Below are 26,596 nucleotides of genomic sequence, written 5' to 3' on the forward strand. Positions count from 1 at the left end.
CGGCTCCGAGTTGACGTCATAGGGAGCGCCCGCCCCCGGCCTGCGCGTCATGTGCGCGCCGGCGCCTTGATGATGTAGTCAGGTCGCGCCGCCGCCGCCGCCGCCGCCGCCGCCGCCGCCGCCGCCGCCGCCGCCGCCGCCGCCGCCGCCGCCGCCGCCGCCCCCGCCCCCGCCCCCGCCCCCGCCCCGTGATACGGAGCAGCCATGTGCGAGGTGGGCGACGACTATCGGGAGCCCGCCCCCGCGGGGCCGCCGCCGCCACGGCCCTGGTAAGAGTTGGACGGCCGCACCCGCCGCTTTCTTTCCGGCGCTCCCGCCGACGGCGAGCCCTGCCCCGAGGGGCCGGCCCGCGCTTTACGCTCAGGGCCCCGGGAAGCCAGGAGACCGCCGAGGGCGGGTCCCAGGAGCCCCGGAACCTGAGGTCGGGGGTGGACCTCACTCCGCAGCACTCGGAGAGTGCCTGGCAAGCCCGTGGTAAACACTGTGCGCTCTCCCACCTCTAATTCTTGCAGCCAGTGGGACGGCTTCGCCCCTGACCAAGCTGTCCTTACAGGGAGGCGAGGAAAGTCGGCCTCCCTGTCTCTTCTACTCACTGGCTCCACTTCTCCCTTCCAGGGCCGCAGAGAGCGAGTTGGCTCTGTTCTTGTGCCAGCCCCTGAGAGATTGAGCCCACTGAGCTGGCTTTAACAGACTGAAATCTCCCTAGGGCCCTGGTATTTCCCCACAGTGGTAGTTTGGATAAGATACAAGCCGTGGTTTGTGTGGTTCCCCCCCCCCGCCCCGCCCCGGGCCCCAGTGACCTCTCGTACAACAGTTTGGGGTGAGAAACAGGCTACGGTCTCCCTGAAGCCCCCGGGAGAGGGTTGTAACCTGTGTTCCTGTTCTCTCCCCCCCCCCCCCCCCGCCCACGTCTCAAGCCGTGAGCAAAAGTGTGTGAAGTGCAAGGAAGGCCTGCCTGTCGTGGTGATCCGAGCCGGAGATGCTTTCTGCAGGTGAGGCATGGAGGTGGCAGGCGACCTGGTACACACGGTTTCACTCAGTAACCAGTACTGCCCCCATATCTGTGGCTTTGTTTTTTTAAAAAAATATATTTTATTTTTTATTTATTTTTTGCTGTGTTGGGTCTTTGTTGCTGTGTACGGGCTTTCTCTAGTTGCGGTGAGTGGAGGCTGCTCTTCACTGCGGTGGCTTCTCTTGTTGCAGAGCACGGGCTCTAGGTGCGCGGGCTTCAGTAGTTATGGCTCACGGGCTCTAGAGCGCAGGCTCAGTAGTTGTGGCACAAGGGCTTAGCTGCTCCGCGGCATGTGGGATCTTCCCGGACCAGGGCTTGAACCTGTGTCCCCTTCATTGGCAGGCAGATTCTTAACCACTGCGCCACCACGGAAGCCCTGTGGCTTTGTTTCTTGCTTTTGAAAGCATCTTACCACTTTACTCCTGCTTCTAACATCCTGCTGGCGTGTCTGTGTGTGTGTGCAGGTTTCTTGTGTGAGTGCCATTCTCCCATCATCCAGCCATTGGTCAGGTGGCAGGAAGGTATTGATGGAGCTTACGGGGAGAGTTGGGAGTGAACGTGTAGCGTGGTGTGTGGGAGGAGCTCTTTGGGGCAGCTGGAACGCATATAGGGGCAGATTGGAGCATCCTGGGGTCTCTGGCAGGTGGTTCTTCATGATGCTGTGTGACTTGCGAGAGAGAGAGAGGGATGGAGGGTGGGCTGTAGTCTTCTCCCAGCTCTGGGAGGACCTTTGGACAGCAGGGGCTTATTCCCAGAGAGGCCTGAGCATATTCGGTTTTATCTGAAGCTCTCTGTGGCCCTGTCACATCGCCCTTGAATCATAACTTCCAACGTCTGATCACGTTCACTGGATTCATAGCTCCACAAGGGCAGGGCCTGTCTCTCATTTTATACCTGTGAATTTCTGGTGACATTGCATGCTTTGTATAGCGAATGAACGCATGTTGAATGAGTGATGGGCTCACATTTTTAAATTGGTCTTCCAGAGTACTGGACTCTACTTTCTAAGTTTCCGAAAGAGAAACCGAAGGGACGGAATAAGTTGTTTTCCCCAGACTCTCTCATACTTGCCCATCTTTGCCGGGGGGGGGGGGGGGGGGGGCTAGTAGACTTGGTGTGTGCCATCAGGAAATACGTTTTAGGCAAGGAAGTCACTGCTTTAAGCACGTAAGAGCATCTAGAAACAATGATCTCTCCAGTCTGTTTTGAGAACTCACAGATAAGAAGAGAGGCCGCAGCGACTCCTTCTGGGCCCAGAGCTCCCCCTCCCCCGCTTGCCGAGTCCCGGGAAGAGACGGGAGGCTGATCTTCCAGGTTGCAGGTTCTGCAAGCTAGGTTTTGAGCAAGTTTCCTCAGTGACTGGAGAGGCTCAGCACGTCGGAAACCCTGGCCTGGCCCGACCCACAGGGCGCATGTGGCTTCAGGAGCCTAGTGGTGCTGGGGAGACATGGGTGCAGCAGCCACGGGGTCCTCTGTGCCGCCGTGAGCATCTGTGTCTGCTTGAGGAGCCTCCCCGGGCCCTGACCTTCCAGGAGTCACTCCCATGGCTGGTCTCCTGGGGTCCCTGGAGCCCCAGTGATTTGCTGCTAAAACCGAGTTGTTACCATCCACAGAGGTGCCTCGGGGTGTTTGGTCGGCATTTTGTAAGTGGTGCCTGCTTGGGGTTGGGGGGACTGCTGTGATACCAGCACGTGCATACAGGAAGAAGGAAATAGATATGGGGGCAGAGCCCCAGGCTTGGGGCCGCTCTGCTCCCTGCTGCGCCAGGCACTGTTGTCCACCTTGGCTGCCTGCTGGGGAGCGAGCTTGCTCTCTCTTTCTTCCTTCCTTTTCCTCCTTTTCCTCCTTTCCCTTTCTTCCCTTTTTTCCTTTCTTTCCTTCTTTTCTGTCTCTCCGTCTTTCTCCCCTCTTTTTTTCTCTCCCTTCTGTTTCTCCTTTCCTTCCTTCCCATCTTTCTGTCTTTTCGTCTCTCTCTCTCTTTCCTTTCTTTTCTTTTTTCCTTTTTTTTCTTATACTTCTTTTTTTTATATTCAGCATTTGTTAATTTATCTTGGCCGTGCTGGGTCTTAGTTGCAGCATGCTGGATCTTTGTTACAGCATGCAGACTTCCTGGTTGTGGCATGTGGACTTCTTAGTTGCCACATGTGGATTCTTAGTTGCGGCATGTGGGATCTAGTTCCCCGACCAGGGATCGAACCTAGGTCCCCGGCATTGGGAGCGTGGAGTCTTCCCCACTGGACCACCAGGGAAGTCCTCGTTTCTTTGTTTCTTTTTTCCCTCCCTCCCTCTTCTCCCTTCCCTTCCCTTCCCTTCCTTCCTTCCCTTCTTCTCATCCCTTGCGGCTTGCGGGATCTTAGTTCCCCAACCGGGCGTGGAACCCGGGCCACGGCAGTGAGAGCGCCGAGTCCTAACAGCTGGACCGCCGGGGAGCTGCCCTGGGGAGCTTTTAAATGTGGGTGCCTGGGTCTCACCTAATACATCCTGACGTGGTCGGCCTGAGTGATTCTCATGTGCGGCCAAGGCTAAGAACCTCTGACCTGGTGAGCCCCAGGCTCAGCTGGAAGGCTGGCCAAGAATGCAGAGTCCCAGGCCCTGTTGAAGTTATGGTTCTCCGCGTTTGTGGGAGCCTCCTGGGCATTTCTGGAGGCCAGTGTGGGGCTTTATGATGCTAGTCTCCTGACCCCACAGCCTGCTCAGTGCCTCCCCACGGGGGTCTTGGAAGGGGTTAGCTACTCTGCCTAGGGAAGGGTTAGGGTGGCCTTGCCCCGTGCATGCCCTTCCGCCAGCTGGGCCTGCCTGAGTAGCTGCAGTTCACAGTGGTGAGAATTGGGGGTGACCCAAGCGGGCCTTCCTGTGTGATGTGAGGCCCATCCTGGGGCAGCCACAGTTGGTGAGAACCCCTCAACCCTGGCTCCCCTTGCCAGTCTTTGGGCGCAGCCTCGACGTCAAGACACTGCTTTTAAGGGTGGAAGTTGCTAACTAAAGGAGAACGTAACCCGGCGGAGCGTTAGGCTGTCCTTCTGCGAGGCAGGGATGGACAGCTTCCCCATCCTCACGGCGGGCGGTGGCCTGGGCGGTGTTGCCGCAGCTGCTGCTGGTCTGTCTTGCAGGGACTGTTTCAAGGTCTTTTACGTCCACAAGTTCAGAGCTGTGCTTGGAAAGAACCGGCTGATCTTCCCAGGGGAGAAGGTAGGGTGTGGCGCCCCCTCCCGCAGGCGGCCTGTCCCGGCAGCCTCCCGCACACCTGGACTTGGGGGGTGGCCTGACGTCCGTGGGCGGGGATGGGGCATGTTGGGGGCGCAGTGCCTCTGGTGATGTTCCTTCTCCCCCAGGTGCTCCTGGCGTGGTCCGGGGGGCCTTCGTCCAGCTCCATGCTCTGGCAGGTCCTTGAGGTACGCCTGCACACCGTCCTGCACCCAGGCTGTGCCCGGTCGAACTCCAGGGTGGGGGGCTGGCACTGAGGGGCTCTTGCTTGGGGCTGGGGAGAAAGGCCCACTCCCCAGCTAGGACGCCCGAGGGCTCTGGGACGTGTGCACAAGGGGCACAGGCCCCCGAAGTGGTGTCCAGAGTGCCAGCCGTGTCCCGGTTTAGCGCCCCATCCCTTTGCTGGACTGCGTTAGAAACACGTTGCTGGGAAGCCATGTGTGCGCCACGCCAGAGCGCCCCTCAGAGTGTCCTGGGGCCCAGGGCCCTCCCCGCAGTCCTGGTGGTGTGTCAGGATGGTGAAACGAGCAGGCGTTTCGGGGGCCTAGAGGGCATGGCTCTGGCGGGGGGCAGGGTGGCTTCCCTGAGAAGTTTGAGGGGAGACCCGGAGGAGCCGGGGCGTGGCCGGGTGGCGGAGGGGCGCGGGGCGGAGACTGGCAAGGGGCATGGGGGCGGCGCCCGGAAGGCTCAGCTTGGGCGTCGGAGGCCTTGGCCCGCGTGGGACACACACGGATTCCCTGGGCTCTGTGAGGGGCTGTGGGGCGGTCTGTACCAGGGCTAACGGGAGGCGGCCCAGGGCTTCGGCACAGCGCTTCTGTGCTTGGCCTTCTGTGCTCGCCTCCTGGTCCCCTAGCCCTGGCCGGAGGCTGTGAGAGCAGCGGCCCACCCCGGCTCTGTCCAGCGCCTGGCTGTGGACCTAAGGCCCTTTCATGTCCACCCCAGGGCCTGAGTCAAGATTCTGCCAAGAGACTGCGTTTCGTGCCAGGGGTTGTCTTCGCCGATGGTACGTGTCGCTGCTTCTCCCGGGCCGTGGTGCTCGGTTGGGCCCGCTGACGGCTGGCGCTGTGCCCACACAAAGCCCTGGTGGGGGCGTTTCTCTCGAGATGATGCCCGTGTTCGACAGGCAGCACCGCTGCTGTCTTAAATCTCAGACCGTCCAGGTTTGGGCGGGAGCATCTGCCTGGCGTCTGTCATGGGGTCAAGGGCACTGAGTGAGAAGGGCGAGTTCTTTTCTCCCCAACCAAAACAGAGAACCCCCCCCCAGCCACTCTGAAAACGACCTGCAAGGACACAGGTCAGCGTCCAGAGACTGCTTGCCTCCAGGGTGCAATGGCCTTGGCCCTGACCTTACTCTCCTTTCTGCCTGCGGTTCTCAGAGGGAGCAGCCTGTGGCCGGAGCCCAGAGGACCGAGCAAAAACCCTGGCCGAGGTGAAGCTGGTCCTGCAGACCGTCGGCTTCCCGTGGCACATCGTCGCCTTGGAAGAGGTGGGCAAGCTGTCCCTGCTAGAGCGCCCCGGGGTGACTGCTGGGTGTCCCAGAGGGGCGCCAGCCTGTTTCCCCACGTGGGGTGGGCTGGCCCTCACACACTCCCGCCCGCCCCAAATACACACAAGGTGTTCAGCCTGCCGCCGTCTGTGCTGCGCTGCTCTGCCCGGGAGCCGGTGGGGACCGAGGGAGCCTACAAGGCGGCCGTGGACCGTTTCCTACAGCAGCACCATGCCCTGGGGGAGGAGAAGCAGAGCCGGCCCTGCCTCCAGCACCCCCAGGGCCGGGCTGGGCTGCCCACAGCCAGCCAGACTGAGGCTCTGTCCAGACTCTTCAACTCAGTTAAGACGCTGACGGCCAAGGAGGAGCTTCTGCAGACGCTGCGGTGAGTTCCCTGCCACCCCAGGGTGCCAGCCCCGTCCCTCCCACCCAGGTCCTGAGACCCTCTCCCCCCTGCCCCCCGGAGTTCTGGGCCTACCCTCCCTGGGCCCCTGAGACCCCCTGCCCTGCCCTGCAGGACCCACTTGATCCTGCACGTGGCCCGGACCCACGGCTACTCCAAGGTGATGACGGGGGACAGCTGCACCCGCTTGGCCGTCAAGCTCATGACCAGCCTGGCACTGGGGAGAGGGGCCTTCCTCGCCTGGGACACGGTGCGCCTGCAGCTGCCCAGGGCCGCGTCCCCACCCTCCTGGCCCCTTTCTCTTGACGCGGCGTCTCCTGAGTCGGGTTGCCCGCGAGGCGGGGGGTAGCCCGTGACCCCCCAGCTGGCAGGGGAGGAGGGGGTGCTGTGAGCCGGTCAGCTGCGGGCGGCAGGGAACGCTGTGCCCCCCGCCCCCAGGGCTTCTCAGACGAGCGACACGGCGACGTGGTGGTGGTGCGGCCCATGCGCGAGCACACGCTGAAGGAGGTCGCCTTCTACAACCGCCTGTTTGCCGTCCCCTCTGTCTTCACGCCGGCCGTCGACACCAAGGTCAGCGGTGCCCGCGCCGCGTGTCGTGCTCTCCGGGAAGGGGTGGCTCTCGAGGGAGGAGGGTGCCCAGCTGGGGGTCATGCACGTGGGGGAGGGACGGTGGGGCAGTCTGACATTTGTCAGCGATGCTTTGTCTAACGACAGGGACGCTCAAAGAGCAGGGGCCCTGGCTGGCTGCACCGCAGACTCTCGGGCTGGTGGTGTAGAGAAGCCCGTGCTCCCTGCTCTCAGCGGGCCCTGACCGGCCCCCTTGTCTCATTGCTCCCAGGCCCCGGAAAAGGCCAGCATCCACCGGCTGATGGAGGCCTTCATTCTCAGGCTGCAGGCCCAGTTCCCCTCCACGGTCAGCACCGTGTACAGGTGGGTGTGTGTGGGTACCGGGAGGGGGCCCTGGGAGGGAGTGGAGCCCCCCAGCCGACGGTGCCCTGTCCCCCACCCCCAGGACGAGCGAGAAGCTGGTGAAGGCGCCCAGGGATGGCTGTGCCGCCGGCAGCCCCGGGCCCCGCTGCCTGCTCTGCATGTGCGTGCTGGACGTCGACACTGCCGGTGTGTCCCTGCGCAGGGTGCCGGGGGAGAGGCGCCGGCGAGCGGGCATGGGGGCTGCGCGGCCCCCGAGGTCCCCTCAGCTCCTCTCTGCTTGCAGACAGTGCCACGGCTTTTGGGGCCCAGACCTCCTCGCAGCTCCCCCAGACGCAGCCCCCCGTCGCAGAGGCTGAGGCGCCCACCGTGTCCCGCTGCCGCAGCGGGATGGGCAGGGCCCAGCACTGCTGCAGGATGTGAGTCCCTGCCTTGTCCTGTCAGCCCCACCCGCCATGGTCGGCACCTCGCGGCTGCACGGGGGAGGGGTGTCCTCGGGCCCTTGCTGAGCCTTCTACTCGCGCAGGGAGGACGACGACCCCCGCGCCCGTGTGATTGAGCAGCTGTGCTATGGCTGCCGTGTGAATATGAAGGACTTGGTGAGTGGAAGCCTCTCCCCCGGGTGAGGGGGCAGGTGGGCACTGGCCTGGGTTTGTGCCACGCAGCCCCGGCACCAACGTCAGCTCTCTGTTGCAGCCCTCCCTGGACCCCCTGCCACCCTACATCCTGGCCGAGGCCCAGCTCCGCAGCCAGAGGTACTGCCCGCTCTGCCGGGGTGGGCGGGGGCGGCTAGGAGGGGTCCTTCTGGGTCTCGGTTCCCAGCGTGCGGCTTCCCCAGGGCCGAGGCTGAGCAGGAGATCCAGGAGTGTCTGCCGGAGGCCCACGAGGACGGGGCACGGCCTGGCGCGACCTCAGCGGAGCAGGAAGGCGCGGATGGGCGGGTGGCCTGTGATCACCCATTTGTATAAATAAAAAGGTTTTAATTAGAAAACTCTACAGTACGAGTGGGCAGGGGGCGCCGGGCCGCCGGGCCCCACAGGGAGGACGGTAAGAGCAGTCCTGCACCGGGCCGAGGCCCCGGCCCTGATGCGAGCGTCCCTAGTCTTTGTCGCGCGTCCACGCGATCAACGTCTCGGGTGAGCGGTACAGGAAGATGAGCTTGGCGTACAGCTCCTCCTCCAGCTCCAGCTCCTGAGTCTCCCGCACCAGGAAGATGTCCTGGCACAGCTTGAGAATGCGGTCCACGCACGGCAGCTCCTCGAACATGATGGAGTGCGAGATCTCGCTGAAGAAGCCGCGCACGAACTTGCCGATGACCAGCACGATGGACACGTACAGCCCCATGATCCTGCAGGTGGGCGAGTGAGCGTCGGGGCTACGGCCTGGCCCACACCCCAAGCCCACGCCCTGGCCCCGCCGCACTCACCCGTAGCCGGCCAGGAAGCCCAGGCTGGGCGGGCTGACCTTGTCGCTGAAGATGACCATGGGCAGCAGGTTGCAGTCAACCTGGCAGTCCTGCAGCTCGATGACCCACCACTCGAGGAAGCCAGCTGCCCCCGAGCCCACGCGCTCCCTGCGCAGCTGGATGCGCACGCCGAGGTAGTCAGCCTCCTCGTCTGGGTCGGAACCAGGAGGCATCAGGCCACCGCCCTGTCCGGGGCCGAGGCCACGGCTGGCACCCCCGCCCTGGCACCCCCGCCCCACTCACTGGGCTGCAGCTGCTTCACGGGGTTGGCTTCAGGCCCGTTGGGGGCGCGGATGTACTTGGGGAAGAGGTGGGGGATGACCCTGTGGGAGGAGGCCGGCAGGTCAGGCCCAGCCCAGCCCTTGTGCAGCCCCCCGGCCCCCAGGCCCCACTCACACGGACTGGTCTGAGGTGCCCTCCAGCAGGCTGGCCAGCTGCCTCCGGGTGGTGCTGTTGGGGGCCAGGCCCAGGGTGTGCTTCTCGTTGGTGTACTCCACCGTGCCGCCCTTGGCCAGGTCCCTACGACAGCACGAGGTGTGACCCCCACGGGCGTGCCCCCCCCCCCCAAGCCCGGCCCCTCCTGTCCCGGGATGCACCTCTGGAAGTTCCAGGTGAAGCGCAGGGTGATGTCGGCGCTGCCGTTATACAGTTCCCGTTTCATCTGCGCCCGGCTTGGCGGGCTGATGCGCCAGAGTGCCCCGGAGCTCCCCTCGATCTGCGCCGTGACGATGTCCTCGGGGCTGTACTGGCTGATGAACTGCATGGCCAGCTGGGCGGAGGGCGGCACCTCAGCGGGGCACAGCCGGGCCCCCTCCCATCCCTGCGTTTGCGTTTGGGGGCACTCACCGGCTGGGGGTCAAACTGCTTGGACAGCTCCTCGTAGGCCTGGTGCGTGAAGGGCACGATGGACGGCTGCTGGGCACTCATGGTGAACAGGGGCTGGCGGTGGGGACACGGTGACGTGGCGCCACGGGAGCTCCCCCGCCCCAGGCCACCAGCAGCCACGGGAGGGCGAGCTCGTCTCCCGGGTGGAGGCCGCTCACCTCGTAGCCACCCAGCTTGAGGGTGACGGTGACGTCAGTGGGCTGGTTGACGACGCCGACCACGGACCGCACGAGGGACATGAAGAGCAGCGGGAACCAGATGATGGCCACGAGGAACAGGATGATGAGGCCGCCCATGCCGTACTTGACGATCTTCTTCTTCTTCTGCCCCTTGGGCTGCGGGTATTTCTGGGGGTTGGGGGGCGTGGGGCAATACAGGTCACCCGGTGCGGCTCTGCACCGTGCCGAGCAGCCTGCCTCCCTGCTCTGTGGCGGCGGGCGCCATGGTCTCAGGCTCCCCTGTGGCCCCCACGAAGTCGAGCCTTGACTGAGCATTGAAACTGAAGCCGTGGCAGTGAAGATAGTGGGGACCGGGGAGTAGAGCCCAGAGCCAGAAACAGACCCTTCCTCTGCGACTCTGCAGAGGGGCGGCTAGACACCCACGTGCTGAAGAGTCACGCTGGGCCCTTAAACCCTCGGCAAAAGTGAACTCGAACCTAAGACCTAAAACGGTAAAAGCCTTCGGGGCAAACGTCTCTGAGAAGCATCTAGTGTTCGGGACACACAAAGAACTCTCACAGCAACAGAAACCACCCAAGTAAAAGCCGGCGAGACACGTGAGCGCACGTCTTCCCAAGGTGATACACGAGTGACCCACAAGCACAGGAAAAGATGCTCGACGTTATTAGTCAACAGGAAATACAAGCAGAACCGCCTCACCCCTACCAGGACCGGCGAGATCACACAGTAACACGTGGGCAGGTAGGATGGCGCCCCCGCCAGGCAACACCCACGCGGCAGTTCCACTCCTGGGTGTGCACCCAGGAGAAAAGGGGGCCTGTGGCCACAGTTCTGGACGTGAATGGCCATGGGGGCGTTTTTTAGGGCACCCAAAAAGGTGTCCTAGGCCACGTCATGCTGACAGAAGCGTGAAGTCCAGTCACGGAAGGCCATGTGTCCCATGATTCCACGTAAATGGCACCACGGGAACAGGCACATCCGTGTAGAAGACGAACAGGGGCCAGGGGCTGGGGACTGACTGCTAGTGGGAATGGGCTTCTCTCCGGGTGACGGGCACTAGCTTAAATGGACTGCTGACGCTCGCCTAAGTCTAAATAGACCAGAAACCACCAAACGAGGTGTGGGAATTTTATCAATAAAACTGCTAAAAAAGAAAAAAAAGCACGAAAACCCAACTAACATTTTAGTGCCCACACCATGACCCGTGCTAGTGAACCAGGGCCCAAGAAGCCAGGCCTCTCCTGCCCGGCGTCTGCTCAGGCCCCTCTGTGGTTGGCCACCCCAACACGGCCACATTCATTGTCCCCTCGAAGAAGCCCCTTCTGGCCTCCAGGAAGTTTTTAGGACGATGCTCTCTGGACTCACGTTTCGTGGGCTGTGAACCCCAGGAGGGACCCCGGTGGGGCGTGACCGGTGTCCCCTGCTCCCCCCACCCCGGGGCCCGGGCACCTTTTCTGTCTCTCGGCTACACTTGATGATGAAGATGTTCGCGTAGATGTCCTCCACGCACATCCAGCTGGACAGGGACAGCGTGGTGTCCGTCCACACCCAGTCCATCACAGCCCGCAGCTCCACCAGGAACGGCACCAGCCGGAACCTGCCGGAGACCGGGGCGCCGTCAGGAGGGCCGGTGGGGAGGACAGCCCTGCCGCAGGTGCCCAGGCCGGCCACACTCACCCCTGGAAGAGGAAGAGGTTCAGGTGGTTGTACTTCTTGGTGAGGAAGTTGCCGAGGATGCGGGTGGGGTAGCCGCAGCGGATCTGGTAGGCAGACAGGGCGAAGTAGATGCACTTGACGAAGTACCACAGCTGGGCCACCGCGTTCTGGCTGAACATGCTGGATGGGACAGGAGCCGGGGCAGGTGCCTGTCTTGAGGCCGGAGCTCCACGGTCCCCGCCCCGGCACCTACCGCTCGGTGACAGCGGGGAGCCCCGGCACCTACCGCTCGGTGACGGCCGGCAGGATAAAGAACATCCACAGGTGCACGGCCAGCACCAGGACCACCTGGAAGGCCAGCTTGCCGAGCACGGTCTTGCGCAGGTAGAGGGCGCGGTCAACCACCATGGTGCTGAACTGGATCAACAGCATGACCAGGAAGGCCTCCGGCACCTGGTCGTCTGACAGGGAGGACGTGATGTCTGTGGCCGCCGAGTGCTTCTGTAGCCGGGGGAGCAGAGGTCAGGGGCACGGCCGCAGATGCGGGGCTGTGCTCGTGGGGGCCCTGAGACCCAACTCACCCCAAAGGCCCAGAATCCGAAGATGATGACGACGAAGTCGACGACGTCGGCCAGGAACATGAGAGCATAGACGTCGGTGGCCGCGCGGTACTTGGTGTGCAGAATGTCGTGGAAGAAGCGCCTTACAGGCCAGTACACGCTTCGGACCCTGCAGGCGAGCGGCCTCAGTCTAGGCCCCACTCCTCCCACCCACCCTGGCCTGGGCGCTCCCGGCCGGGTCACTCACAGGGACAGGCAGAAGCTCTGCAGCCGGAGCCCCAGGGCCCTCACTCTTTTGCAGGGGCGGCTCTGCCTCTCCTCGCTCTCTGCAGCCGCCGCAGCCGCCGCCTCCGCTCCCACCTCCTTGTCCTCGCCTTCTGGGGGGGAGCAGCCGCTGCTGACGGAGCCCACGGTACGGGGCTGGGCCCGGCTCAGACTCCTGACCATCCCGAGACCCCACAGGGGCTGCTATTGCCCCGCCTCACAGACCAGACTGAGTGCAGGGTCCCCCTCCCCCCCCACTGAGGGTCACCAGCAGTGGCCGTCAGGGACGCAGCTGGGGCAGTGGCTCCACCAGGTGGGCCGCGATGGCTGCACGTGGCCAGGCCCTCGTACCAGTGGCTACCCGTCCTCTGGGTCCTGTGCTCTCCTTCCTCCTCTTCCTGAGACGCAGGCTGAGCCTCTCGTCACGGGGCTCTGGGGGCCCGTCCTTGGCTTCCACCGGGATGTCGTCCTCAGTGGGGGCCCTGGCCACCCCTGGCTCCCCCTGGGGTCCCAGCAGGGCCGGCTCCTCCTCAGCCGCCTTGTCCTTCCTACCACCCCTGTCACGCTCCTTCGGGACAGGGTCCTCGTCGTGGTCCCAGAGGCCGTAGCACTGTGGAGGGACGTGCGGGGCTGGTGAGAAGGCCGGCATGGCAGCACTGGGCAGCACATGGCGTGGGCGAGGTGGCCAGGCCCACGCTGGGCCTCGCGGCATCCGGCCTGCCTCGGAGCAAGGTGGCTGGGCGTGCGCGCAGCCATGTGCGCTGTGTGCCCACGTGTGCGCGCGCGAGAGGCGGCCCTGCACGGCCGTGTGTGCTGAGCCCGTGTGTTTGCGGGAGGCAGCGGCCCTGCGCGGCGCGTGTGCTCACCAGCAGCTGGGCGCGGTGGAAGAAGAGCACGATGAGCTGCGGCAGGTCGCAGTTGATGTAGCTGTCGCTCTTCTCCAGGCCCAGGATGCGTGGCGGGAAGTAGGGCTTGTTTTCATAGCGCCGCAGCACGGCGTGGCTGTTCCAGGGGAAGAAGCCGAACTGGAACAGGTACTTGGTGACCACCGTGACCTGCAGGCGAGAGGAGTCAGTGGGGCGCCGGCCCCCGACCCCCACCCCCACCGCCAGCCGCGATGCCAACCTCGGTGAAGATGATGGCCGTCATCCAGAAGCGCTTGCTGGGCCGTGGGATGGACAGCATGGCCCACAGGAAGACCAGCACGGGCAGCATCAGGGAGGCGGCCGAGGCGGTGACCATGTGGTTGAGGATGATGACGAAGTAGCAGAGTAGCTCCGAGTGGGCGGCCACACACTGGTACACGGCCTCCAGCAGCCGCAGCACACGGCCCTGTCCCGCCGCGAACCGCTCGGCCTCCTCCAGCTCCGGGATGTGCAGGCACCTGCGGGGGGACCACGCTCAGAGCCTCTGGGGCCACCAGGCGGGCCTGGGCCCACCGGCCCTCCCGCCGTACACCCCTCCCCGCGCACCTGTCCAGGAGCAGCTCGCTGGCTGTGCGCGTTCTGGCGCGGCCGCTGGCGGGAAGCTCCCGGGAGCCGTGCAGGGAAGCCCCGGGCTCGGTGACCGTCTCCTCGCCGCTGCTCTGGGTGTTACAGCTGGCACTCAGAGGGCTGCTGATGTCCTCCGTCACGCTGCTCTGTGGCTCCTCCGCCCCCAGCCCGCTGCAAGAGGGGCGGGTCACAAGGGGTCCTGTGCGCCCCTCAGGCTCTGGGGCGGGCCTGGAGGGCTTCGGGGTCTCGGTGGATGAGGGCCCAGCCGGCTGCCTGCCCCTGTGCGGCAGCCCAAGTGCCGGGGCTGGACCTCACTCTGGGCCAAAGACAGGCCGGGCGGGGTGGGTCCCCGCTCCTACCTGGATGGGGTGCTCAGGGCATCACGGATCATCTCAGCTTCGCTGGCATACAGCTGGTCCAGCACGTCCCGGCGCACCTCTCCGCCCTGCAGGGCAGCGAGGGGCTCAGGGCAGCCGCGGTGGGCGAGAAGGCGTGGGGGTGCCCTCAGTGGGCGTGGTGTGAGCGCCGGGGGCGGGGCGGCCCACTCACCCGGAGCAGCTCCTGCGTGAGCAGGTAGCGCTCAGCACGCAGCACGTCACTCGTGGCGCGGTGGTGCCGCGTGAAGTCGCGCAGCCAGCGCGTCAGCTCGTCCACCAGCGCCTGGCCCAGCACCCACAGGAACTGCATGGTGCTCAGCGCTCGCTGCATCACGTGGCTGCGGCCTGCGGCGAGGGCGAGGCACGCCGGTGCTGGAGGGGCGGCTAGCGGGAGACCCCCAGCCCCCCAGCCCCCAGCCCTCGGGCCAACTCACCGGATACCTCATCCTCCAAGCCCTCTGCCAGCTCTGCCTCCTGTTTTGGGTCACCGCCTGGGCACGGGGGTGCTGGTCAGCGCCTTGCAGCCCCACCTCCCTGCAACCCGCCAGCCGCCGGACTCACCCGTGGGCAGCTGCCCTGCCCGCTCCTGCCGCTGCTGGTGCAGCACCATCTGGGCGTTGGTCACCCACGCCTGGTACGCCATCTGCAGGCCAGGGCCCCAGGTTAGCACGCGGCCTCCCCTGACCTGATCCCGTTAGCCGAGGAGCCTGGGGCCAGGAGGCCCAGCTGGGGGCCGTCCGCTCCCTGCGCCTGGGCAGGAAATGGGCCACGGAGCTGTGGAGGGAGGACTGGGCGGTGCGTGCCGCCCACCCAGCACGTCCTGCTTGTCAGCGCCAGGCCCCATGCTGAGAGCCAAGGGCCCGAAGACGGACAGGAGAACGTGTGCCCAGCATACGCTGAGCCCGTCTGCAGGCCCCAGCGGCCCCGCCAGCCCGCGTGCTCACCTGGAAGGCGCTCTGTGGTGACGGCCGGGCATCCTCGGGCTGCACCTCCTCCTCTTCCTCGCTGTCCGACTCGAACAGGAAGTAGTCCCCGGAGTGGATGACTGCGGGCAGGGGTCACTGAGAGCCGGCCGCCCCCGTGGCTGGGCTCCACACCTCCCTCCTCGTCCCCCGGACCCTCAGGTCCGTCTCCTCGGTTCGGGGCGGGTCTGGGAACAGCCTGGCGATGCTAGACTCCCTCAACAGCCTGCGACCCCGGGCCAAGGCCTGCATGCCACCCTCCCCCCAGCGATGGCCATGGGGGCAGCGGGCAGTGAGCGGCAGGCTGGGGGACTGTGGCACGTGTGCGGGGCACGGGCGGGAGCGGTGGCACGGGACCAGACCAGGCGAGAGAAACGCGTGGAGGCAGGGCGAGAAAAGCAGGGGCAGTGCGGACCAGCAGCCGGGGTCCAGGCTTCCGAGCCCACGCATCAGGAAGGAGACAACAGAGCGTGTGGTCGGGGGCGTGGCCCGACGACAGCGAGGCTCAGCAGGGAACCTGAGAGCCCACGCACGGGGCTCCTGGGGGTGCCGGCCAGGTCAGCGCAGGGCGCGCCCCCTCCGTCCCGGGGGAGCCGGCGCCCAGGGTGCGGGAGGCCTGCCTGGCACACGGCAGCTCTGAGAGGGCAGCCAGGGCAGGCGAGGCGGGGGCAGTACCTGTGGCGTGGTCCAGCCAGGGTCGCCGCCACTGTGGCCGTGGCGAGGAGGAGCCCCCTGCACTGCTGGGCCCTGTGGAGGGGCGGGGTGAGCATAAGCCAGCGGGGAGCCCCCAGGGCAGCGAAGGGGCAGGCCATGTGTGGTGCCGTGTGTGTGTGGGGGGGTGGGGCAGGACAGACCACAAGTGCAGACGGACAGTCACGGGCTGGCCACGTGGCCCGTGGGGACAGAGACCAAGCGGCACAGGGTGGTTGGGCCGGGAAGCCCCGTGGGATGCCACACAGCACAGACACAGGCAGGCTCCACCAGGCGTGGACACACGGGGACGCGGGGCCCATCCACACTCACTTGACTCCTGGCTGGGGTCCAGGGAGCCATGCAGGTGGCCGCGGCCAGCCCGGCCACGCCCGGCCCGGCCACGCCTGTGCTTCTCCTGCTTGGCCCGGATGCGCTCCATCCTGCAGGGCGGGAGGCGGCTCAGCGCAAGGTGGGGCGGGGCCAGAGAGCCCGTGGCCCCACCCACGCGGCACCTACTGTCTTTTCAGCTGGGCCAGCGACTTCTCCTCCGCCCTGCGGTGGAGCTCGATGCTCTTGAGGTTGGCAGCGTTGTAGAGGCCGAAGCCCCTGTGGGGCAACAGCGGGGGTGGGGCATTAGCTCCGGCTCAGCCTGGCGGCCCAGGTCCTGCGCACCCACAGCAGCAGGGGCCCAGCCCACAGAGCTCAACACCCGCCTTGTCGCATGCTGCTTCTGTGAGAGAGACCCTCCCGCAGCCTCCAGTCTTACGGGGTAGAAGATGGGGGGGTGGGGGGTGGGAGAGCCGCTGGCCCACCAGCCAAAGCGCAGGGATGCGCCCTCAGGCCAGCGCGGTGGCCACGACCGGCCCAAAGCACCAGCTGGTGGCAGAGCCGGGGCCGAGGCCACATACCACCGGGGTATGGAGAGGGTCCTAGTGGGTCTGTCTCCTCGGTTCTCCCTCTAGGGGGCGGGCCACGTCACAGAGGGACGGCCCGGGGTGCGGCGGGGGGCCCACCTGGAGGCCTGCAGGGCAGTGGCGCGGAGCTCGGCCCGGACGTGCAGGAAGTAGTAGCTGAGGAAGACGCGGCGCTGCAGCAGCAGGAACAGGAAGCAGACGCTGTCCCACAGGACGCCCGCCTCCTCCACAGGCAGCAGGCAGTCCTGGTCGCGGCCCAGCATCTCCGTGGCTGCGGATGGACGCCAGCCAGGTCAGGGTCCTGGAAGCCGCGTACGTCCCCACGCGCCTCGGGGCCCCGGCCGCCCGCCTCGCCCACTCACGGTTGTAGTAGCCTTTGACCGTGCACACGAGGCTGAAGAGCTGGATGACCCAGCAGAAGCTGCTCTGCATCTGCTCCACGAAGACGCAGGACAGGAGCTGAAGGTGGGAGGAGGGTCAGCCTGGGCGCCCCCGGGCGGGGGCTGGGGGCTGGGGGCCGGGGGCCGGGCTCACCGAGAGCATGTTCTTGGAGACGATGACGGTGACGTTGTAGAGGATGAGGCAGTCCCACAGCACGAGGCGGGTGCGCGTGTCCTTCTGCTGCAGGCTGGTGCCAAACAGCAGCAGGTAGAAGCAGGCCAGCAGGTAGCCCAGCCCGAAGATGCTGACGCGTGTGGCCCCCGTGACAAACACCACCACCAGCACCAGCCAGAAGAGGTAGCGGAAGACGGCCACCTTCAGCATGTCGAGGTAGGACCTGCCGGGCAGAGCGTCACTCTGGGCCCTGGTCACCGCGCCTCCGCCACAGCCCAGGACCAGGGGAACTCCCGGGCGGCCCCCCTGCTGCGGGGCCAGCGTCCGCCCCTCGTCCCGGCCACAGAGACACCCCTGGCGGCGCGCGTCCTGGCTCAGTCCCGCTCAAGCCCAGGCGCGTCCGTCGGCCCCGGGAGCCGTGCGGCCTCTGCGACGCCCACCTGCAGTGGATGAAGTTGGGCACGGGGTTGGGCTCCCCCTGCAGCAGCTCCAGGCGATCAGTGTTGATGCCTGCCACGTGCCGCCACTCCTCCGTGCGCTCGGCCGAGAACACCTGCCACTGCTGGGAGGCGCAGAGCAGCAGGAGGACGTCATCTGTGGGCACACAGGAGGCCACTGCCGCGCCGCGCCCCGGGGAGCGCTGGCTGCACAGAGGCCTGGCCCACGACGGGGTGCAGGGCACTTCCCGCCCGGCATTGCCCTCATCCCCCAGGCCCTGGGCGGAAGCATGCACGCGCGTTTGCACCGGCATCTACACACAGCGTGGATGCGCACACAGATGTGGGGGAACACGTTGTCTCTGTACACGTTCTGCATGTGTACACGTGGGGGTCTACGTGCACCACACGACTGTCAGGAAGTGAGGCCAACGTGAGCCTGACTACACACCCGTGTCGTCCCCCACATCCATACCTGTGTGCACACCTGCGCCCACACCGTGTGGCAGGAAGCGCACGTGAGGTGGACCCGTGGGACCAGGCACACTCACGGAACACACCCCCGCGGGGAACTGTAGGACTGGACTGGCCGCAAGGCCTGGACGATTCAGCCCTCGCTGGCCGCAGAGGAGGGTCGCCGCCTGCCTGCCACCTATCCCGCGGGAACCTGCACAGCTTCCTGCATGGCCAGCAGTGCCGTGTGTGCACGAGGGGCCCCAGGGGACTCACTGATGAGGTTGGTGGCGTTGGGGGCACTGAAGAAGTCCGGCAGGTACAGCCATCTGATCAGGGCAGAGTTCATGGGGATAGCCTGGCTCCAGCGCCACGGGTAGTCTGTGGGAAGAGGGTGCACATCACCCACCACCCCAACCCGTCCCCAGCGTCCCCGGGTGTCACTTGGACACCCACTCCCACCCGGAGACTCCAGAGCACACAGGACCAGCGAGCCCAGTTCTCACGGACATGTGCCCCAGGCGCCAGTGGCTGGGGAGGGGGTACATGGGCAGGTGGGCGGGGCACAGCCTCATGTGTGGGCCACAGTCGGCGTGGACCCGAATGAGGCTTCATTGTGCACCTGGCAGAATGGCTAAAATAAAACCATGTGGATGCCAAGTGCTGGCGTGGAGATGAAGGAGTGGGACCACCCCGGGTGGTCATCCCAGAGAACTGAAAACCACGGCCACACAAACACCTGTGCACCGCCCAACGAACGAACGTCTGCAGGAGCTTATCCCCGACATCCCAGACCTGGAAACGGCCCAGTGCCATCCGAGGGGGGAAAGGTCAAGCCAGCTCTGGCGTACCCAACCCGTGGAAAACTGCCCAGCAAGGAACGTGAGCAAAGCGTCATCCAGGCCACAGCCCAATGCACCTTAACTGCATCTCGTGAGATAAACCAGACTCCTAGGTTACACCATCCAAAGGCAAACCATAGGGATGGAGACCAGGGTGGGCGCTGGGGATGGGAGCGGGGCAGGGACCTGGGGACGGACACAGCTCTACATGCTGGTCAGCACCACACAGTGAATTCTACTACATGGTTGGGGGAGCCCGGGACGGAGCGCAGACTGACAGGTGATCTAATTGGACAGCGCGTGTATAACGCGCCTCCCGGGAGGGGCCAGGAAGAAAGGAGCTGCCCTAAGTAACTTTGCAAACGGCGTCTCGACGGAACACAGACACTGTCCACCAAGGCGAATAGAGGAGCAGTGACACGGCATGGCAACACGCACACCCGGGGCCCAGGTCTTGGTTTCTGAATTCCACCCTCCAGGGAAAGGAACCAGGCTCCGGGGCGGGGTGGGGGGTGACTTCCTGGGATGGGGGCAGGGCGGGGGCGGCTCCTGAGGCAGCAGCACCCGGCAGACCCCAAGGCTGAGGACGTATCCCAGGGCCAACGCGGGTACGGTGTGGACACAGCACCAGCGACAGGAGTGCAGCAGAAGCCTGGGGATACAGGCCCGGAGTCTCTCTACAGATAAAGCAAACAACCGCACAGATCAGTAGGGAGAAGGGCCACAGCTCTTCTTTACAGACGATGCCAATCGATCACCACAGGAGACAGAAAATCACTGTGAGAAAACCAGACAGCCCCTGCGGGCGGATCCACAGAGCGCGCTGAAACCAGCGGGCGAGAGTCTACGGGGAGACAAGACTCCTGCCGGGTCCTAAGCCTGCCCTGCAAGTGAACACGCGACAGTGACGAGCAGCGGCGAGACTGGCGGAAAAGGGGTGTCACCCGCGATGAGACACACCAGCCCCAGCGGGACGCACCGAGATGGGCAGGTCACGGCTGCGGTTTCCTTGCCAAAAGTGCTTAACCAGGTCTAAGGAAGAAACACCCCTCGATGCTGGGATGAGGGGTGTTCTACAAACGACCACTTCCTGCTCCCCCCAGTCTCAAGGTGATGAAAGACAAAGGAGGCCAAGGAGCCGGCCGAGGACCGAGAGCGGTGGGGGCCCCTGGGGACAGCCATGCGGCCCGTGGCTCCGGCCGTGGTTGGTGGCCTGGCCCCCATTTTCGTTCTTAACTTTGGTCGCTGTGCTGGGTCGCTTCAGAGGCTGGCGTTCACGTCGGGGAAACTGGGTGGAGGACGTTCAGGAACTCTGCTCTGCTTCTGCTACTCTTCAGCCGAAACCCAGGGGCTGTGACCCAAAAGGGGCCTCTCACAGGGCAGGGGCCTGACTTCCAAAGTACTGACGCGGACACCAAAGTGCCTGCCTGCAGGGCTCCACGGGCACCTCTGAGACGCTCTGAACGTGAGCGGGAACGCAGGGTGGGTTACAAAGCGCTCAGACAGAACCCTGCACCCACTGCCAAGACAACAGGAAACAGAGCGGGAAGAGAGAGAAATCAAAGCTCCTCGCAGAGAAGCCAAGTAACAAACGTACCAGGAATAACAGAAAGCAAAAACGTCCATTTTGTGAAGTCCCGCCAACGGGAGAGTCAGCAGACGTGGACGCGCGGGGCAGAGCGCTGGTCCCCTGACAGGGTGGGCTGGGGGCCCCCAACGCCCCGATGGCCACTTGACTCCCCGTCCTGGACCGTTCCTGCCCAAGCATTCCCCAGTGTCTACGCTCTGGGGCACAACCCACAGAACTAAGTGCAGGGCTTTCTGTGAGCCCGCTGGCCTGACTCTGGCAAGCTCACAAGAGACAGAGGCTGGGACGGTCTTGACCAAAGGCGATGGGAGAAGAGGACGGCCAAGCACTCCCGTCAGCTCCTGGTCAAAGCCAACAGCTACCAGGGACGTGGCCCTGAGGACGAGGCTGCTGAGTATGGATGGCGTATCAGACCGGGGGTGGACGGCCGTGTGTGGTCACCGTCCTGAACACAGAGGGTCCCCGCCCTGGCTGTACGGAGCGTGGAGCCCAGACTGACTCCCATTTGCCTGGGAAGAGCGTACAGCTGCTCCTTGGACTATTCTCCCAACCTCTCCGGTTATTTGAACGTTTTCAAAATAGAACGTTGGGCAAAAAGAAAGCAGAGGATGAGGGGAGGCCAGCGAGGGAGCCAGCACGACTGCAGCCCACAGAGTCCATGCACGGGGAGGAGGGGCCTGAGGCCACTCCAGGGGCTGGGATGCCCAGGTTGGGTGCAGCCACGCACGCCCAACTCACCCCACGCCCACCCCAGCCCGCAGGCCACCCCGCTCACCGATGCACAGGGCAGGGGGCATGCCCAGGCACAGCAGGTACTGGTAGAGCAGGAAGAGTGCCAGGAAGAGGCAGTAGCTGGGCCAGAGGCGGGCGATGGCCTCACGGCGCCGGCGGGTGAGGACGGCCACCAGCCAGCAGCCATGCAGGATGACCATGAAGTTCATGCGCTGTCCGATCACGTTCACGGCCATCAGGAAGCAGATCTGGGGGTGGCACAGCGGGACGAGGCGACCAGGATGGGGACGCAGTGAGCCGGGGGAGGAGCCCTCCTGGCTCTGCCTCTGGGCAGCCCAGGGTGGGGGGCAATGGTCCGGGCTCACGACAGCCCAGGCCACCCTCCTGGAGGGACGGAGAGGCTGGACACGTCTCAACGGCGGGGGGAACCAAGGCGGGGGCACCATGGCGGAGTCGAGACGGAGCCCCTCTCCAGCCGGGGCCCCAGGCCCCCCGCCCTCACTCCTCCAGGCCAACTCAGCTGGAGGACCTGACACACCTCGGTGGTCCCCCCTCCCCCCGCCCTGGGCCTGCCCATTGCAGCAGACCCCACAGAGGGTGGCGACGACCCCCAGTGGCTCAGGCCTGCCCAGGGAGGAGGCGAGAGTCGACGCCCGCCTCACCTCCAGCCCAAACTTGTAGAAGAAGAAGTTGACGAAGTACTTGAGGCAGCTGGGCAGGTCGCGGTCCAGCTGCTGGCGGGTGCCATCGGCGCAGACGGCCTGGGCCGGCAGCGGGGCCAGCTGGTGCCGGCGGCGGTGGTAGTCCTGGCACCGGTACACCACGGCCTCGAACACCAGCAGCAGCAGGATCTGCAGGTGGCTCTGGGGGGCGTGGCCAGTCAGGCCCCGCCCAGCCCCTGACTCCACCCCCCCGGCCCACCTGCCCCGCACTCACTTGGATGTAGCCCAGGTTCGGGAAGCCCTTCCGCACCCCGAACCAGTTGGCGGGGTCGATGGGTCCCCGGTACAGCAAGGACTCGTGGATCTCCGTCTTCTGCAGGTTCGTGCTGTTGGGAAAGGGCTGGGGGAGGGGCGGCGTCAGCACCTCCCGCCCACCAGGCACCGGACGCTGACCCCGGGGACCGCCAGCCCCACGTGACACCCCCGCTGCAGCCACAGCTCCGACGGGTCTGTGCCGGAGCACAGCTGTCCCCAGCCAGGGACGTGGGGCGCTGTCAGCCTCCAACCCACCTCCGTAGGGAAGGGCACACGGATGGTGTTCGGGGACAGGGAGGCCACCAGCAGGGGCTGGGAGAGTGAAGAGAAATCTGCGGGCGGGCTTCCCTGAGCAGCCCCGCACTTCCCTCCAGCGGACATCAGGCCTCTGTGCCCCTCATGCCAGGACCTGCACTTCCGTCAGGAAGTCAGCCGGGTCGGGACACACCTCTGAACCCAGAGGTCTCAACCTGGGGAGTGGGTCCTCCGCAGGAAGCCCAGGCCCTCCGCATCCGTCCCTGCACCCAAGCCGGAGCAGCGGCCGTACCTCGGTGCAGTTGCTGGCGTACTCGTGGGGGCTGACGACCTTGAGCTGGTACAGCATCTTACACACGATGATGATACAGGTCCACACGGTGGCCAGGCAGGAGGCCATGGGCCGGAAGCGGGGGTAGGGCAGGGCGAAGGCCCACAGCACGACCAGCAGGAAGTTCAGCACGGACACCTGTGGGCAGGCGGGCAGTGGCAGGCGGGGCTGCGCCCTCCCCGCGGGCCCACGATCCGCAGCCACGCGCTGGTACCGGCTCCAGGGAGGCCGGTGGGAGTGCCTGAGCGTGCCCACACTCACCTCCTTCAGGGCCACCCACACGGTGTACAGGACCACCATCTTGAAGACGTGCAGCTCTAGCAGACGCCGCGTGAGCACTTGCGCGCGGGTGAGGACGTCCGAGAAGCCGGTGGCCAGGTCCAGGAGCCGCTCAGCCACCAGGCCCCACTTGCTGGCTGGGGGGTTGGGGGGGCCGTGAGGAGCGGGGGACAGGGCCTCTGTGGCCTGGGCCGTCCCATCCCGTGTACTGACGGGGCTCCGGGGCTCGGGATCCAGGCACCTGGAGCTTACCCTGCTGGGGGCCGGCCACGCCCAGCCCCTCGTCTCTGGGTGCCGCCGCCTCTTCCTCTTGCTGCAGCAGGGGGGTCCCGCTCACCGTGTCCTGCCTGGGACAGGACCCTGAAGTGTCCTTCCCTCCCGCATTCCGGGGTGCCCTGCAGCCCCTACCATTCCCGCCTCCCCAGAGACAAGAGAAGCCCCACCTGCCATCCCACCCCAGCACTGGGACCCCTGTGCTGCAGCCACTAGGTGGGAGAGTGGGGCCCGGCTTGACGCCGTGATCCCCGCGGGTTGGAGAAAACATCCAGTACCTGAGGCCCCGGCATCTGCAGGCAGCGGCCGAGCGCTCAACCCTGTTCTGGGTCTCCCGCCCTAACCGTACAGACTCCACTCCCGCCCGAGACCGGCCTTCCCCTGTGCGGGCTCAGGGGACACTCTGCAGGCCCCCAGGCACCAGGAGGGAGGACGGGCGCACCTGTGAGCCCAGCGCAGGGTGCGGGCGCTGGGCGGGGGGCGGTGCTCGGGGTCGGTGAGCTGCATGAAGGGCCTGTGGAAGTAGTGGAGCTGCAGGATACAGGCGAGCAGGAAGAAGCCCGGGACCAGGATGCTAGAGAAGAGCTCGGACACGCTGAACTGCTCCAGGCCCAGGTCCCCCAGCCTGCACGGGAGGGGCTGTCAGTGCCGCCAGCGCGGCAGCCGCCACCCCTCCCTCCCCCGCCACCGTGCCCAACACTCACTGCTCATCCGTGAGGCCGGTCAGGTTGCGCCAGTAGGCGGGGAAGTCCTGGAACTGGAAGGTGTAGACGGCCACCAGCACCAGCATGGTGTAGGCCACCACCAGCCACCAGAACGCCTTGAGCAGCTTCCGCCACAGGCTGTAGTACACCTGCCGACGGCCAGGCGCGGTGAGGTCAGCCGCGCGTGGCCCTGCACGCCCGCGCCCCGCCCCCGGCGCCCCGCCCCCGGCGCCCCGCCCCCGTACCTGGAAGAGGGTGAGGCAGAGCAGGAAGAGCAGCATGTAGACGATCTTGTACACGACAAGGCGGCCGGCGAAGCTGACCACGATGAACATGCCGCCGCACACGTAGACCCAGTACTTGGCGTACACGCCCCTGACCAGCTCCCCCAGGCTCCGCAGCAGCGTCCGCGTCTGGGTGGGCTCTGCAGGCCAGGCGGTTGGGGGGGGGGGGCGAGCGGGGTGCAGCTTCAGGACCGGGCGGGTGGGGGCGGGGCCGCGCCCCTTCCCCCCTCCCCCCACTGCCCGGCCCGCTCACCTGCGGCGGCCGCAGTGACCTCCATCAGCGCCACGGGGTCCCGCGCCCTCTTCAGCAGCTTCTCCTTCACAAACTGGCGCAGCAGAAGCCAGAAGGTGAGGGTGCACAGCAGCTGGGGGGCAGGGGCGGCGGCACTGAGTGGGGCCCGGCCGGCGGAGCCGGGAGCCGGGGTGAGACCGCAGCAGGAAGGCGGCCTGCCCGGCCCCCGCGCGCCAGCCTCCCTGCAGGCAGAAGCTCAGCCTCTCGTACGCGGGCACGAGTTCACGCACATGCACACGCTCCCACACAGCAGCCCCTGCACTCACACGCCACCTCATCTGCACACAGACCCGCAGGGGAACGCGGGGTCACAGGTGTTTGCACACTTGCAGGCTCCTGGGCTTGCACAGTGAGATATAACTAACTCACAGGCCCCCACACGTGACCGGCAGCTGCACGGCCGTCCAGGTGCAACGGTCTGTCCCAGAAGGGGGCACGGCAAAGACACAGACGCCCGCTGAGACCCAGGGGCCGCGTGCGATGCTCACAGAGCCCGTGTCAGGCAGATGGGATGGCACCCCCAGGAACACGAGATCGTCACTCGTTCACTCAACAAACGCTCTTCGAGCAACTACTTCGGGCCGGCTGGGTGACCCCGGTGACCACCAGACGTGGGCTCCGGCCTCCAGAGCGCCCACGGCACTAGGGGCTGAACGGGCAGCGCGGCGTCATCACAGGCACGCAGGGGGGTGGGAGGAGGCTCACCATGGCGCCCAGGTCCAGGCAGGGGTAGCGGGTGTGCTCCAGCCCCAGCTGGCGCAGGCTGACGGGGCCCAGGGCGGTGGGCAGCTCGGGCCGCAGGTCCATGGCCCACACGTAGCGCAGGCTGCAGAGCGCCAGCCCGTAGAGCAATATGAAAGGCGAGCAGAGCATAGCCATCTGGTGGCGGCTACGCACGGTCCAGATGAGGCAGGCCCAGAGCAGCAGCACGAAGGTCAGCCAGCTGTGGTAGGTGATGCTCCACACCTGGACGGCCGAGGCGTGGGTAGGACTGCGCAGGACACCCGGCCCGGCACCCATACCCCGTTCCCCCAGGCTAATGAGGTGGTGGACCCCCGGGGCTCAGACAGGAAGGCCAACCTGCCCCGCTGGCCCGGAGAGCTGCCCAGGCACACTCACACACGCGGCTGGGGGCTGGCCGGGGCTGCTCTTGGCCTAGCAGGTCACAGCCCCAACCGCTTCTGGTGACAAGGCACCAGGACACCATCTGTCGCGAGGGAGCCCGCGGGAAGCCCCAGCCCGAGGGGTGGCCCAGGCCAGCGCCCTTACCATCATGGCAATGAGGGCACATACGTAGCTCTGGTCCATGATGAGGTGGCCCAGGCCGTGCAACGGAGACGTCTCCTTAGGCCCAGTCAGCCTGGAGCGCGCTAAGGGGTGAGGGCAGGGGTCACCAGGGAGGCGAGACCCCTGCTGGGGAAACTCCAACGTCAATAGGCCCGAGCCCCTTGCCTACACCCGAGTGGCCCGAAAATGCAGACAGCGTGCTGGAGCCACAGCCTAGGTGGAGGGGGGCCACACCTGGCACAGGCTCACAGGGCACTGGGGGAGGAACACACGGGCAAAGGGCCCGGGCTCCCGTCCGACCCTGTTCCCGATGTGCTGTGGGACCCTAGCCAGTCCTCGCCCCTCTCCAGGCCTTGGCTTCCGAGACTCTGAAGGGATGGGGTGGAGGAGATTGCCCTGATCCCCTTCCAGCTCCGTGAGCACCCACGTCCCCAGACGCCAGCCCCCGAGGCCAGCGGCTTCATCCTCTACTGTGTAAAATGGAAATCGAGGCTTTAGCACAAAAACAAAAGGGAAAAGGAAGAAGCACCCCAGAGCCCTGCCCTGGGGACACTGTCTTCCCAGCTCCCAGGGCCGCAGAGGCAGCCCAAGGCAGAGCAGTCAAGGTGTCTGGGGACTGGGAGGCAGGTGGGGAGCGGGTGGGAGCCTGGAGACCCCCGCAGGGTCTCGGGTTCCATGAGCATCACAGATACGGCGCCCGCCCCGGGCGAGGCCACCAGGGGGCAGCACCCGTGCGGCCGCACCATACTCACGGGGCCGCTGCCGGACAGGGCTGTGGCCAGTGAGGTCGTGTACGATGCAGTTGTCCTCAGGGTCCGGCGGCACGG

At 65.8% G+C, this 26,596-nt stretch overlaps 2 protein-coding genes across 2 annotated transcripts; one reads left to right on the forward strand and one right to left on the reverse strand.

Annotated features, from left to right (window-relative positions):
• Positions 1 to 204: 204 nt before the first annotated feature.
• Positions 205 to 7,882, forward strand: CTU2 (cytosolic thiouridylase subunit 2). Its single transcript, XM_065899702.1, has 14 exons — positions 205 to 269; positions 918 to 992; positions 4,123 to 4,201; positions 4,345 to 4,404; positions 5,159 to 5,219; positions 5,593 to 5,702; positions 5,831 to 6,087; positions 6,220 to 6,355; positions 6,544 to 6,675; positions 6,944 to 7,035; positions 7,118 to 7,221; positions 7,319 to 7,451; positions 7,559 to 7,631; positions 7,871 to 7,882. Exons 1-14 carry the CDS (start codon positions 205 to 207, stop codon positions 7,880 to 7,882), a joined length of 1,389 nt encoding a protein of 462 aa, XP_065755774.1.
• Positions 7,883 to 8,130: 248 nt separating this feature from the next.
• PIEZO1 (piezo type mechanosensitive ion channel component 1 (Er blood group)) lies at positions 8,131 to 26,582 on the reverse strand. Its single transcript, XM_065898420.1, has 43 exons — positions 26,522 to 26,582; positions 25,752 to 25,852; positions 25,188 to 25,448; positions 24,444 to 24,555; positions 24,152 to 24,330; positions 23,907 to 24,055; positions 23,645 to 23,827; positions 23,373 to 23,495; positions 23,182 to 23,276; positions 22,912 to 23,066; positions 22,612 to 22,788; positions 22,024 to 22,149; positions 21,750 to 21,950; positions 21,131 to 21,335; positions 18,202 to 18,306; positions 17,476 to 17,629; positions 17,015 to 17,258; positions 16,843 to 16,939; positions 16,580 to 16,751; positions 16,083 to 16,172; positions 15,897 to 16,006; positions 15,549 to 15,620; positions 14,856 to 14,956; positions 14,473 to 14,554; positions 14,346 to 14,402; positions 14,084 to 14,256; positions 13,919 to 13,979; positions 13,514 to 13,751; positions 13,167 to 13,425; positions 12,908 to 13,096; positions 12,393 to 12,651; positions 12,025 to 12,154; positions 11,799 to 11,946; positions 11,504 to 11,718; positions 11,239 to 11,397; positions 11,011 to 11,158; positions 9,541 to 9,729; positions 9,344 to 9,436; positions 9,094 to 9,266; positions 8,894 to 9,016; positions 8,741 to 8,820; positions 8,459 to 8,648; positions 8,131 to 8,380 (listed from the first exon to the last, which is right to left on the reverse strand). Exons 2-43 carry the CDS (start codon positions 25,788 to 25,790, stop codon positions 8,131 to 8,133), a joined length of 6,366 nt encoding a protein of 2,121 aa, XP_065754492.1. The 5' UTR covers positions 25,791 to 25,852; positions 26,522 to 26,582.
• Between the last annotated feature and the right edge of the window lie 14 nt (positions 26,583 to 26,596).

This window comes from Phocoena phocoena, chromosome 20 (genome assembly GCF_963924675.1).
Source record: "Phocoena phocoena chromosome 20, mPhoPho1.1, whole genome shotgun sequence".
Taxonomy (NCBI): domain Eukaryota; kingdom Metazoa; phylum Chordata; class Mammalia; order Artiodactyla; family Phocoenidae; genus Phocoena; species Phocoena phocoena.

Excerpts from the sequence above, each read along its gene's own strand:
- PIEZO1 (XM_065898420.1), bottom strand. The coding sequence starts at position 25,790 with ATGGACCAGAGCTACGTATGTGCCCTCATTGCCATGATG. Across the intron at positions 23,067-23,181 it reads CGTGGCCGGCCCCCAGCAGG|CCAGCAAGTGGGGCCTGGTG; the intron begins GTAAGCTCCAGG and ends CCAACCCCCCAG. Across the intron at positions 9,437-9,540 it reads TCAAGCTGGGTGGCTACGAG|CCCCTGTTCACCATGAGTGC; the intron begins GTGAGCGGCCTC and ends CCCCACCGCCAG.
- CTU2 (XM_065899702.1), top strand. The coding sequence starts at position 205 with ATGTGCGAGGTGGGCGACGACTATCGGGAGCCCGCCCCCGCGGGGCCG. Across the intron at positions 993-4,122 it reads GCCGGAGATGCTTTCTGCAG|GGACTGTTTCAAGGTCTTTT; the intron begins GTGAGGCATGGA and ends TCTGTCTTGCAG. Across the intron at positions 5,220-5,592 it reads AGGGGTTGTCTTCGCCGATG|AGGGAGCAGCCTGTGGCCGG; the intron begins GTACGTGTCGCT and ends TGCGGTTCTCAG.